Here is a 13,504-nt window from a genome sequence, read left to right on the forward strand (position 1 = left end):
CAGAGGTTGTATTAGTATAAAATGGAGTCATGGGTGGTTTTCAGCTGGGGGTGATGTAGTCTGATCTGTGTTATTAAGAGGTGTTTCCATCTGCGTGGTAGAGGATAGGATGTAGTAGGGTGGGAGAGGAGGCCAACAGACTCACGGACTAGTTCAGGTGGGACATGATAGCTTGTGCTAGATTGGTGAGTGGAGGTGGAGAGAAGTAAGAGCAATTCAGGATATATTTTAGATAGTCTGTAGGACCCACTGATGAACTGGATGTAAGAAGTGAGGGGAAGAAGAGAAATTGAAAATGGAGCCTAGATTTGGAGCTTATGCAGTTGGGGGGATGGCGGCCCCATCTTACTGAGATGGGGAAAACTGGGGAAAGAGCAAGTTTGAGGTGGTAGGAAATCAAGAATTCTATTTGGACTAGGATAAGCAGGCAGTACGTACTAAACATGCACATGGAGATGTCATAGAGCCAGCGGGACCTGAGATTCTGGCATTCTGGGAAAAGGCGAGGGCTGGAGATGGAAATTTGGGTGCTGTATCAGTGAGGGTCCTGGCGAGAAACAGATGACACACTTAAATGGGAAAAGGGAGGAGAGTTTTATGAAGGAACCATATAAAGCTGTGGGCAGAGAGTTAAGGGAAACGAACAAGGGATGGCAAAGCACCCCAGAGCTAGCAACAGAGGGCAGCCACTCTCAGCCCTGGATCTGCAGACTCAAGGGGAAGGAGGGCTGTCAGAACCCGGAGAGAGAGATTGTAGTGAAGGAAAGGCTGCCTGGCGGGAGCCGTGTCCTTCAGTAGGGAAATGGCACTACTACCATTTCACGACCACCCTCCAGTCTCCTGCTGTCCCCTCCCATTGGCCAAACAACAGGAGAACCCGAGGACAAGGAGATCCTAAAGGCCAGCCTTGCAGGATGCAGTTATGGTCTTGATGCTGCATGGGGCCAGGTCACCAGCTGTTTGGAGAAGGGGTGGGAGGAGAGGGAGCGGTGAGGAGGGCAGAGAGGATTGACATGGGAGGAGAAGGTACGGGGGGTGGGGGGGCATCCCGAAGAGTGTGAAAAGGCCCCCAGAATCCACAGCCATGGATTTCAAGTGAGATCAGTCAGCAGAGAGGCATGTCCTTTCCCCAGCAATGCTCAGCTGCTTGGGTGCCGGTGTGCAGTAGGGCGGGGCTTTGCCAGGTGAGCGTGAGAGGCAGAGATGCATGGGGAAGAGAATGGTGCCTGCAGAGAAGTACCACCTGGCAAAAATCAGCTGGAGCTTAGGCACTCTGCTCCCTTCAGCTGGGGGGCCGGGGGTGGTGTCTCTAGGTCACCACTCATTAACTTTACCTGTCTGGCCCTTCGAATATTTCACTTTCAGAATCCAGCTTTAATTCATGAAGTAATCATACTTTGTCTTTTCAATAGTCTCTTCAGACTCATCATCCTCTCACTATCTCTTTAGTAAAGATGTGTTAAGACCTTGGACTCTGGCACTAGACTGTGTGGATTTGAATCCTGGCTCTGCCACTCCTAGCTGTGTGCCCTTGGGCAGGCCACTTACCCTCTCTGTGCTTCAGTCTCCTTATCTGTAAAACAGAGATAATAGTATCTCCTTCAAAGGATTGTTCGAGGATCAAATATGTTAATGCTTATAAAATGCTTAGAACAGCTCCTGGCCTATAATCTGTGCTCTATAAATGCTAGCTGTTATTTTTGTTACAATTATTATTATGTGTAGCATCAAATGGGGGAGAAAATGGCCAAAGGAAGTGGAAGCAAAATCACTTCCTCCTTTCCTGTCCTTCCCCTTTCAGGGCAGGTCATCACTGATTGCGTTCTTAGCCACATTGTCACTCAGACAGTCAGCTACCTTTCCTTTTTTGCAAGATGGATAAGAACTGGCATTTAAGTAGTGGATGAGCTGATAGGGTGGGAAGAACTTTGGGCTTGGATTTAGAAGTCCTGGAGTCGGCCAAGGTCCAGACAGAATGACTTTGGGCAGGTCACAACAACCTCCTCGATTTACAGATGAGGAAGGACGGTGAGTCCCAGGGACTTTGACTGCAAGGTCTGCAAGACCTCTCCCAGATCGCAGAGTCTTAATGTTGGTTCCCAACCAGTGCCAGCCATAAGTGAAGTCCTGTGACTTCACTTCACATAAGTGAAGTCCTCTTGGTTCCAAAAAGGAACCAAGAATAAAACGGTCAAGAATTGTGTTTATTTCTTTATAGCCCAGGTCAAGGAAAGACTATGTTTATCCCTGGCATTCAGTTGCATGTTGGGAATGGTGAAGGTGGTGAGCCAAGGATTTTGTTAATGCCCTTATCCAGAGGGCTGTTCCAATGAATTTTATCACAGTATCCCCCAGTTTTGAAAGGACATAGGCCCCCAGTGCGATTCTTCTAGGCCCTGTGCATTTTATTTTGTTCCATTTATTCCTGTGCATTTTATTTTTAATTAATTAATTAACGTATTTATTTATTTATTTTTGGCTGCATTGGGTCTTCGTTGCTGGGCGCGGGCTTTCTCTAGTTGCAGCGAGCGGGATCTACTCTTCATTGTGGTGCGCGGGCTTCTCATTGCGGTGGCTTCTCCTGTTGTAGAGCATGGGCTCTAGAGCACAGGCTCAGTAGTTGTGGCACACGGGCTTAGTTGCTCCACGGCATGAGGGATCTTCCCGGACCAGGGATCGAACCTGTGTCCCCTGCACTGGCAGGCAGATTCTTAACCACTGTGCCACCAGGGAAGTCCCTATTCCTGTGCATTTTAAATAGTGCTCCGGGGCTTCCCTGGTGGCGCAGTGGTTGAGAATCTGCCTGCCAGTGCAGGGGACACGGGTTCGAGTCCTGGTCTGGGAAGGTCCCACATGCCACGGAGCAACTAGGCCCGTGCACCACAACCACTGAGCCTGCGCGTCTGGAGCCTGTGCTCCACAACAAGAGAGGCCGCGACAGTGAGAGGCCCGCGCACCGCGATGAAGAGCGGCCCCCGCTCGCCACAACTAGAGAAAGCCCTCGCACAGAAACGAAGACCCAACACAGCCAAAAATAAATAAATAAATAAATAAATAGTGCTCCAATGACCTTGTTTTGTCTCATCCAGAATATCTCCGACACGGCCAACAGACCTTGTAATCATATATTAACATTTGAGTCACAGGAGAGGATTTTCTTGTTGGTTACTTCCTCTGGGTCTCCTTCTATCCAGCCCAATCCTATAATACCCTCTGCCCACCCCATCCAAAGGGTCACATGAGCTGTGCTCCTTAGTAAGAAGAAAACCTTCAGTGATGATGTGTTCTCAGGCCTGGATGGTATGGGAGTGAGTCCAGCCAGTTTGGGAGTAAATACGGGCTATGATACCCCAGAAGGAATTTGACAGAGGGCCCCTTTGACTTTCCCTTTCCACCTTCCTCCTCAACCTCTCTCGCTCTGGCTGACAAGAGAAGGTGCTTTCCAAGTGAGTAGGCTAATATTTTTATTTGACTGAGGAATGTCACCCTTGTGCCCCTTTAATACCTATTTGACCAGACCGTGAGGATGTCGAAGATGTATTTAACTTCCCGCCAAGGGCCCAGAGCTGGCTGCCCATGTGTTCTGACGAGCAGCATTTAGAGCTGTTCTCCAAAATGAAAGAGGAGCGAGCAGATGTGGTGTGTCACGTCAGCAATCTCTCTCCCAGCTCCTTTTCAAATAAAAGTTTATGAAGAGAAGCACTAACTCAAATCGCAGAATCCTATGTTTGAAATAAATGGTCTCGCAACAAACATTTCCGTCTGTAAACGTCTAAACCTTTCAGAAGATTAAAGGAAATTAGTGCTGGCGTGTTTCATTAATTTGGCACCATGGTGGAGGAAATGTGGTCCTCATTTCACTTGGGTGGATTATGAATCGTGTCAGTTTTTCCATTCTTTTCCTCCAGGGCATTTTTTTACTGCAAGGCCTGTCATGATGACATCACGGATCCCAAAAGAATAAAAAAATGTGGCTGCAAACGGCGTAAGTAGTGTTTCTTTCCCCCTTCCCTCCCTCTTTCCTTCCTTTTTTCCCCAAATTCATTTCCCTTCTCCTTTTCCTTTTAAAGAAACACTAAACATCAAGCGCGTTCTTGAATACGTTTATGTTTCACCCTGCAGTTTAAAGAGACATGAAATTAATACCTGTCCTCACTTGATCAGAGCAGAGGATGGAAAATCACCACCATCAACACCTCGGCGTGAGCCTCATGCCTAATCCCCACTTCTTGACTCTGAAGGGATGCCTAGGTAGATGTGTCCAGTCAAATAGAGCAAACGCAGTGTATGAGAAGGAGGGCAGCCAAGGCCCTGGAGGAGGGAGTGGTTTTGCATAGTGATTTCCGGTGGATGGGAGGCTGTCAAGTGTAAAGATGGCCGTGCTAGGGCTGACGGGAAACTGGGTCTGAGGATTCGGTCTCCCAAATGGGAGCTGACTCTCTTTGCATTTGGGATTCCTGCCAGTTTGGGTACCAAAGGCCAGAGTTTTCAATTGTGATACCCTCAGACTGGCCCAAGGAAGGAACTTGGTCATCACCAATGGGCTTTATTTGCCATTGCCCCGGTGACCAGCCTCAAACACCATTGCTCTTTGGGGTAGACTAGATTGGGCTTGATAGCTCCTGACGTATCGTCTCAGACTCCTTACAAAGCAGCTTGCCACTGGGACTTCTTGAGAAAGATATGGTAAATCAGGAATGGTGGATGGTGAGCTCTCGAAAAACTGGGGCTTAAAGTGAGGTTTGCAGTCGTTCTGTTGCATTGCCTAATAGAATTTGTTCACAGCCCTGGAGAAAACGATAGTGATGCCTTCCTTCCCATGGTGATTTAATGTTTCCAGAGCTCTTTATGATCATTATTTTTGTTGTTCCTCCCCATAACCCTGCGTATCTGGCAGGTGGTGTTATTAATCCCATTTTACAAAAAGAGGAAACTGAGGCTCCAAGTTTCGTGGGAGGATGAGATGGCTGAGGGTCACACAGATCCAACAGACAGGGGTTCAGGCTCACCCGAAGGCTTCTCTTGGTGCCGTGCCCTCGTCTTTTTTCTAAGAGAGAAGAAGGTCAAGGTGGGTGAAATTGGGTCTGATGAGTAAGAACCCAACTATAAAGGGTCACCCCATAAAATACTTTTCTCAAGCACACACCAGACAGAAGAGCACCATTCCTGAGGTACGCTGACCAGAGCAAGAGGTTCTTTCACAGAAGCCGTAAAGGGGAGCACAGGAAATACAAAATCGGTGAGACATAAACACCACTCTGCTGGAGCATGAAGGAGGCCCTCAGCCTCATGGGCAGATACCCAGAGAAGCACTCTTGGTCTAGAGCAGTCTCTGTAGAAATCTTCTTGGGCTGGTTCCCAAGCTTGGGGCAGCTTAGGTCCACTGTTCTGCTCCCCCTTCTCCACTGACTTAACACACATGGCCCCCTCCACCCAGCTCTGACACCTCACCAGAATGAGTATCCATACGTCAGGACAGGAACCTCTAACTTCTTGGGGCCTAAGAACTCTCCAGTTCCGACAACCTACCAGGAAGAGCGTCCAAGGGCCTATAAAGGCACAGAACAAACTCACTCCCCAACCAATCCCCCAAACTCCGTAACTCAAAAGACCCTTCTCACCAGGCAGTGCTCCCGGCCCAGCTCAGTTATCTGTAAACACAGAAACACAGCTCAGCTGACCAGGCATCACCCAGCTCACTCCCATCAGAAGGAACACAACATCCCAAGGCAGAAGTACATGAGAGAGAGTAACAAATGCAAGAGGATGAACCCATGTCAGAAAACACTTGTAGTGGAGAGGGTTGGGGAGTGTAGGAGAGTATTGAGGCCCATAACCCTTGACATCACCCAGCTCACTCCCATCAGAAGGAACACAACATCCCAAGGCAGAAGTACATGAGAGAGAGTAACAAATGCAAGAGGATGAACCCATGTCAGAAAACACTTGTAGTGGAGAGGGTTGGGGAGTGTAGGAGAGTATTGAGGCCCATGACCCTTGACCAGATACTTGCCGGAGAACCTGGCCCCGTGGGGCTATCAGTGAAATGACAAGGCTACTTTCACGTGGCGATCAGTCATTCACATGTGTTCGAGTGCCTTCTTCGTGCAAGGCGCTATTCTGGGTGCTAGGGATGGAGCAGTGAACGAGATAGGCCCTGCCCTCCCGAAGCCTTCACTCTAGTGAATGGAGGCAAGCAATGATCACAGCAATAATTAAATGCCTTCAGACAGAGACAAGTGCTCTGAAGAGAGAGGAGACTGCCTGAGGGTGTGAGGGACCTGGTAGGGTTGCTGCTTTAGCTAGAGAGGTCTGGAAGACCTCCTTTGAGAGGTGACACTGAAGCTGAGACTCAGTCCAGGTAGACAGAAGAGCAAGGGCAAAGGTAGGGATAAGTTAGTGGTGTTTGAGGTAAGGCAGGAAGGCCAGTGGGGCTGGTGGGATTGGGGAGAGGGTGGTAGGAGACGAGGTCAAAAAGGCAGGCAGGGGCCATGGGAAGAAACGGGGTTTTGGTGTTACGATAAATACAGCCATTGGAAGAGTTTAAACAAGTTAATGACATCATCAGTTCTTATTTTAAAGGGTCTCCCTGGTGACTGGACAGAGAACAGGCTCTAGGGAGGCATGAGTGGAAATGGCAGGAGGAAGAGTGAGCATCTCTGACTCCTGCTCTGATGCTGGAATGTTCCTCACAGGGCACTATCTATAGTAGAACCCAGCAGACTGATTTTTAAGTCCCTAGAAATGAGGATTTGGCCTCTAGGATATTTTTCCATCTTGGTTCCAGGCAAACAAACGGCAGCTGACTTTAACTTCGTCCTGGAGAGAGAGGCACGTAATTGTTTGAAATAATTCTGCTCTCCTCATTACCTTTAACGTTGGTTCAGCTAGTGAATCGAATGATCTCCCATCCTGCGCAGCACAGATTGCTACAAAAGGACTGTCCCTGCAAAGCCAAGCCAGTGTGACAGGGCCTTGACCTCTCCCTCTGCACCCCTCTCCCCTCCGTGGGCTCCTTGTCTCATAGACGCCCTCGGCTGTGAGGTTAATGTTTGATACCAATCAGAATTGTCCAAATATCATTCTTCCTCATTAAAAGGTCATAGCCTGTGTTACAGAGGGTGGGTTGCGGATGTGTATGTGTAAATTGTGGTTCGAATAAAACGAATGATTAAACATGAACGTCCTAGGGCATACCAGGCAGGTTAGGAAATTGGTGAAGATAGATTTTGTTTGCAAAGAAACTTTTGTTAGAAGTAGAGCTAGAATTATTAATAATGCGGGGCAGGGGGGTTCCTGCCTTTGAATGCACGTTGCCTGGTGCCCTAAGTTGGAGAGGGCAGCTGACCCATAGTCAACTGCCCAAACCTGTTAGGCCAGGTATTAATAATTCACCCTGGAATGATAAGTTTCCGGGAGGGCAGAGCTGATGACATCAGTGGTCTTTATCTACAGTTTTCTAACCCTCCCCTCCCAACCTGGCTTTTCCCTTTCCAAATAACCCTCCACCCAGCCCCCAACCTCCACATTCACCTTCATTCAACAGCCTTAAACATCTCGCGTCATACTATCTGGAGAAATGTCAAGTGTGCACACCCCATTTTTGGAAATTCTCTGGTAGTATAGTTTAACTTTTGCATTTTTTCCCATTTCTTCATAGTTCTCCATCAAGGAAGAGTGTCAAACTCAGCTGTCTGGCCAAGGAGCAAGCTCTCAGAATCTACTATTTACCTATTTTCTTTTTCTGTATAACAAACCCAGTCTAATGATTTACATTTTCTCCCCCAGCCTCTAAATATTTGCCAAAAGGTGGACTCCTAGGGGACAAGTCATGTCTAAATTGCTGTGTTTGAAGGAATTTTCTTTAACTTCTAATCATTGACATATTTGTGATTTATTTTCTTTCTCTTTGCTGCCTTGGAATACTGCCCCTACTCTATTTTAACTGCACACTGGTAGTGATATATTGTGAGTAAAACGGGTTCCCAGCAGCCCGGAATCCAGTTCCCCCTGTCTTTCTCTAGAAGAGAAACTTCTTTTATTTTCTGTGCAGTTGCAGTTTCTTTTTTCTTTTGGTATTTATGTTGCATGTAGCAGTGACATCATACCCCAACTCGGTCTGCAGAGTAGCCTGGAGCTGGAGAACCCTGCGAGCAGGGAACCCCTCTCTGTTCATCCACCCTCCCCCCCACCCAACCCCCGCCAGCCTCTTGTCAGCTTCTGGCGCTGTCTTATTTTTCCACTTGAAAATAAGACCTTAACAACAGTGTTTCTCTTGAAGGCCTTGTCTCAGGACCTTTAGGGGACACTGAGTCAGCTGAGGTAATTACCACTAGCTCTAGATGCTTCGTCAATTGGGGTTCATTGTCATGCTTGCCTTTGATAAATTATACTTGGTCTCCTCTGCTATTAAGCTTGAATCCCTCTCCTGACGGAAACACATATGCTACATATATATTCCCACGTTGTGATATATATGATATGTACCAGTACTTTATATGTAAAAATGTACATTTTTATATATAAGCGTAGAGATATTTTATAGAGAGAGTGATGTATTTATTACACCATATGTGCCTCTCTATACGAGAAAGTGCTTGAGAGAGAATTAATTGGACACCCAGCTTTGGGACTGTAAGTATCTAAACTGCCTTACTGGAGACAAGTAAGTTCTACAGTGGTAATTATTTCCTGTAGTCTATGAAGCACCTTGCTTTAAAATGAAATTTCTCCTTCGGTAATACCCGCTAGGACATACCTAGTTCCTCTGTGGGTGTCAGGCATCTTGCAGGATCCATTTACTTGTTTAAGGAAGAGAAAGATGGCTTGAAGAGACCACTCCATTTCATTAATGAGCTATGTAGAAGCCAGAATGAGTAAATACAAGTCTCTGAGCCCCTGAATTACTCCAGGAATAGGACCGTCTCTCCCAGCAAGATGTGGCCATTGACGAGGAGCTCGCAGGCCAGTATTTCTGTGTGTGACTTAGAGCAGTGCTGCTTTCAGCGGCACCAGCGATGAGCATCCGTCTTTACTCACCTACGAGAGACCCAACCTGTAGACCAGTCTAGCGGCCCTGGAGTTTGCAGGAGATGTCTCCGCACCTGGTCCTCTCCTGCTCCTTTGCAGAAGAAGAGGCAAGTTGGTCATCTGGTTTGGGCTAGTCTTCACAGTTGGAGGGTACGGAATGCTCAACGTACCAACAAAACAAAACAATGACCTTCTTCGGTTCAGAGCAAAATTCTGCCCAAATTGACTCCATGGCTCCCTTTATCTGCAGAACACCTTGAAAAATGACTTCAGGGCATGAACCGCTTTCCTACCTGCAGAGCTGCCTACTGTATCTAATGATCTTTCAGAACTGGAGGGAAACCGTGATGTCCATCAACAAACAACTCTCGTGCCAAATTCCTCTGTCTTCTCCAGCCACAATATGGTATTGAGGGAGGGTCAGCTAGTTCGGTGTGCTCTCTGCTGCTGACATTAACCAGCTTTTTCTTTCCCTTCTTTCCGTTCTTGGAAAACCACCTGAAAGGTCTTTCTCCTTCCTCCAGAAGCTAATCAGAGGAATTTTGCTAAGTGAAGACATCATTCCTCATTTATAGGACCTGAAAGAACGCTCTTGGATTCCCACTGTCCCATCAAACAAATGCCTTCACCATTCACCTCGGTGGACTTTTTCTTCCATGGATATTTTAACTTAAAATTTTGTTGCTGCCGAGAATATGAAGAGCAGCTCCAGAGTCAAGGCTTGGAAATAAGCCTTCCTTCATTGGGTTGATTTTAAACAGGAAGTTGCAATCTGACAAGTGTCTGTGAATTGAATGGCAGGGTTTTTTTTTTCTTCTGCCCCAGTCTTGTCTTGAATTGCTCCATTTGAAACCTAAAATATTTTTTCCCCAGCAGTTGGGAAATGTCACCTGAGCTTTTCAGTTCAGCACTGCTTTTCCTGCCCCTTCCATCCCACCCTGGAAATTAAGATTCTACAGTTGGAAACTGGCTGACAGTTTGGTTGCTGGTGCAGGAGGCAGATGGAGCCGAGAGCAGGATAGAGTCCAGCTCCCTCCTCCATTCCAGGCTTGGCTCCGAAGGGCTAACCAGCAGAGAACCTGAACTTGACAACCCTTTGTCAGTTTGACACAAGGAAAGAGCAGTAACTAAGCTACATCGACAGCAGCCCCTTCTCTACAGGTTTTCTTTCTCATGATTGAGACCTTTGAATATATAAGAAAAGTTGTCCAAGAGTACGTCTGAGAAATCTTCCAGTTCTCAGTCTTCCAGTAAATGGCTTTGATGAAGTCCATGAGGGAAACGCTTTTATTTTGTCTCTACAAATAGCACTAGGAAGTCATAATGGAAACATTGGATGAATATCCACTTCGTCGTGGGGAAGGCAAGCACATAAAAGCTTTTTCTCAAACTGTAAAACTTCTAGGGCAGAGTTCTTGGAGGAGAAAGGTGAGACCCAGGGTCTTGGCAACTGCATAAGCTCTTTGCATCTGTGGCGCCAGTCCAAGAACAAGAACCTGATGATGTGGGCCAAGGAGAAAACTGAGTCTGCAGAGGCTTCTGTTTCTGCCTTCTCCGAGTTAAGTTGGCCAGTGGGGGCAATTAATTGAGCGTAAAGTTCCAAGAGTACTAAGATGGAATGCCAAGTAGCTGCAGCATTAACACCTCTGAGGGACACACTCTCGTCTGTTCCCTGTCTCAGGAAGCTACAGCAGGGCTTTAAGGAGACCCAGCCAGCTGGTGCTGTGAAGGGGTCCTTCTCTGCGGACCGCGGCTGCAGAGCCGATGTGCTTGCAAGTTGCCACTTTTGACCACTCTAGGACCATGTTCTAGAACCTCTCTCGCCTTAATCTCCGCTCTTTCCTAAACTTCTGCTGTGCATTGGGAGAAGCCATTGAATTGAAATGACACTGCACGTTTCAATTCTTAAGAGGCACACAGGGTCCTCTCCCAGCTAGTTCAGGTGATCTGTTAACTAGCTGCTCTTCCACACAGAGCCACTAGATGTCCTCACAGATCTACTTAGTATTACCATTGAGCGCCTGGGGAAAACTCCCTTTCTGAGGATTGAGATTGAGGAAGTCATTGGGTGACTCGATAGAAAAGAAAATCAGCAAACACCAGAGGAGAGAGGGTACTTCATGTGGCCAGGGAGTAGATAGGAAACTTACTTCTGTTTTAAATAAATACTGAAACTTTCAAAATTGCTCCTTGAAACCTAACCTTGGGAGTTTTAAGCGGCACTCTGATATCTGAAATTAACCTTCGAACCTACATCAGCTCTAGAAAAGGAAACAATCATGGAGACGTGGAAATAAAATACCGGTGGTTCTGGCTATCCACAATTCACTGAAACGAAACTGAAGGATTAGGAAACAGAGAGCGTCGAGGGGGATGAGGGATGGTATTTTCCGAAGTCAGAGGTCCACGACTTAATTTTGATATAATTTTATTTTACAACTTGAGAGTATAATTTTACACACAGAGTATCCACTTCTCCTGGAACAGCTACCACCAGAGAGGCAAATCCTCACCCATTTTTAGTTAAAGAGCTTGTTCCTGACTCACAAAATGGCCCAGAGGAAGGCTCTTCCTGGCTGGGACACACATCCTTCAAGCCTGACGGATCGCAACCACCAGATGGGAGGTCAGAATGGGCCTTACCTTTTAAGAAAGCGGACCCAGAAGTATGTAGGTGAAGACACCCGATAGGGGGTCAGTGAAAATGGACTATTCCAGATGTAAAGCAAGGAGCCAACCTCGCAGTTGGTGGCACCTTGGGCTAGACATTGTAGTAATTCACAAAGGTTTGTCAGTGTGTGGGGCTCAATCATTTTTAACTGTTTCTGTCCTGTCTTTGAGCCTCTCATCCATCATTCTTGCTGATTTTTTTTTGTTTTTTTTCCTTTTTGTGGTGGTGCTTGTTTGTCTTCTGAGATTTCTCTTTTGGATTTGGTGTGACTGTAAAACTGATGACTGGGAAGGAATGGAGAGAAAGAGCATGTCTTCTTTTTTATGCATATACTGCTTTGGAATGTGAGTGCTTACAATTAACATTTAATCTTCTTATAGCAAATGGTTTTTTTGCTGCTTTGATTACCAATTTCAGCTTGTTCCTGCATGCTAACACTATGAAATTTTAGAACAATGCATGGTCTCCGGAAGAGCCAACAATAACAATTGCAAACAGTCCCTGAGAGGCACTGGTTTGAAGTTGTGTTTCCTCCTGAACCCTTATCAAGTAGGAGGTTTCAATCACCCATTATGATGGGCTTACCTCTGACAAAATCATTTTGAAAGTTATTCCGCCCCCATCCTCCCTCCCCTTGTCCTTAAAGGGTATATATATAAGAACTTGCTTTCCCTATCAATGTGTCAGAGTCTGTTATTGTATGTGAACCCAAAATGGCAGTATGGAAACGAAAACCAGGCACTGTTGCTAATGAGAAGCATAGCATTTCAGAGTTTGATGGGCTTCTCTTCTGCTACAGCATTTGATTAAAGTTTTTTCAAAACAATTTATCTACAGCAAAACAAAAAATCATCTTCGTTTCCCTCCTCTGTATAAATAACAAGTCAATATTTCCAGTAAAAGAACTAAGAAGGAAAAAAAACAAGCAAGTGGTCTGCGAGTTGTACACCAGATCTGGATGCATTTAAAATAACTTTATTTTCATGTCTTCAACTGAAGACTGTTTTGCCTTTCTCGACTTCGACAACTGCTGTTTGGGGTGTCTGGGCAATCCCACCGTGCCTTCTAAATTCTTCTGATTCAAATGCTATAGTGGAACTTTTTCTTTTTTCTTTTTTTCATAAAAGCTAAGCTGAGGAATGATGTCCCACGCAGTGAACAGGGCTGGGGCTGCATGATGATGATCTGAACAACTGACTAGCTAGGATGCTAAAAGAACATGTCGCTAAAAGTGTGAGCCAGAATTACGGGAATGGAGTTGCTGCTGGAGGGATCTCTCATTCATCTGCCCCAGTGCCTGTTCCTCACAACCATAATGTTACCCCTGCTTGACCAATAGACTGTATGGCACGTCATAAAGGTCTTAGAACAGGACTTGACCCATTGGAGAGATTTAAACCCCTCTTCCTGGTGACTGTAACATTCAAAACCACTAGCCATATTTTAAAGTAAGAGTGCAACCATTTCTCCACTAAGAAAAAAAACAATGGGGGAAAAATGATTTTCACGAGGGAAGGTGTGGGCACAGGGAATAACACCTCTCCAGTTCAGCTGACTGTTTGGCTGTGATGCTTGGAATAAACATGAATTCTTCTCCCATCTTGCGAAAGGAGCAGGCAGGTTCATGCTAAGGATAAACCAAGATGTTTGCCTGCTGTAGCGTCACAATGAGGTACAAACAGCTTCTCTTGTACTGAAACATAAATTGGCTTGAAGGGTGAAGGTGCAGGGCCTTGAGAACTATTACAGTGATGTCCAACAACTTCTGTACGTTAGCACCCAAGTTGGATTCCCAGGCAGTGC

General features: G+C 46.3%; 1 protein-coding gene across 11 annotated transcripts in view; it reads left to right on the top strand.

Annotated features, from left to right (window-relative positions):
• Positions 1-13,504, top strand: part of KCNMA1 (potassium calcium-activated channel subfamily M alpha 1) — a gene marked incomplete at both ends in the record, with an annotated part of 740,839 nt that overhangs the window by 601,465 nt on the left and 125,870 nt on the right. For all 11 annotated transcript variants that reach the window (XM_079900389.1, XM_079900388.1, XM_079900387.1 and 8 more), the window contains one exon: positions 3,909-3,985. In XM_079900389.1, coding sequence (XP_079756515.1) covers positions 3,909-3,985 — 77 coding nt within the window. The remainder of the gene's footprint in view (positions 1-3,908; positions 3,986-13,504) is intronic.

Source organism: Stenella coeruleoalba (genome assembly GCF_951394435.1).
Source record: "Stenella coeruleoalba genome assembly, chromosome: 16".
NCBI lineage: Eukaryota > Metazoa > Chordata > Mammalia > Artiodactyla > Delphinidae > Stenella > Stenella coeruleoalba.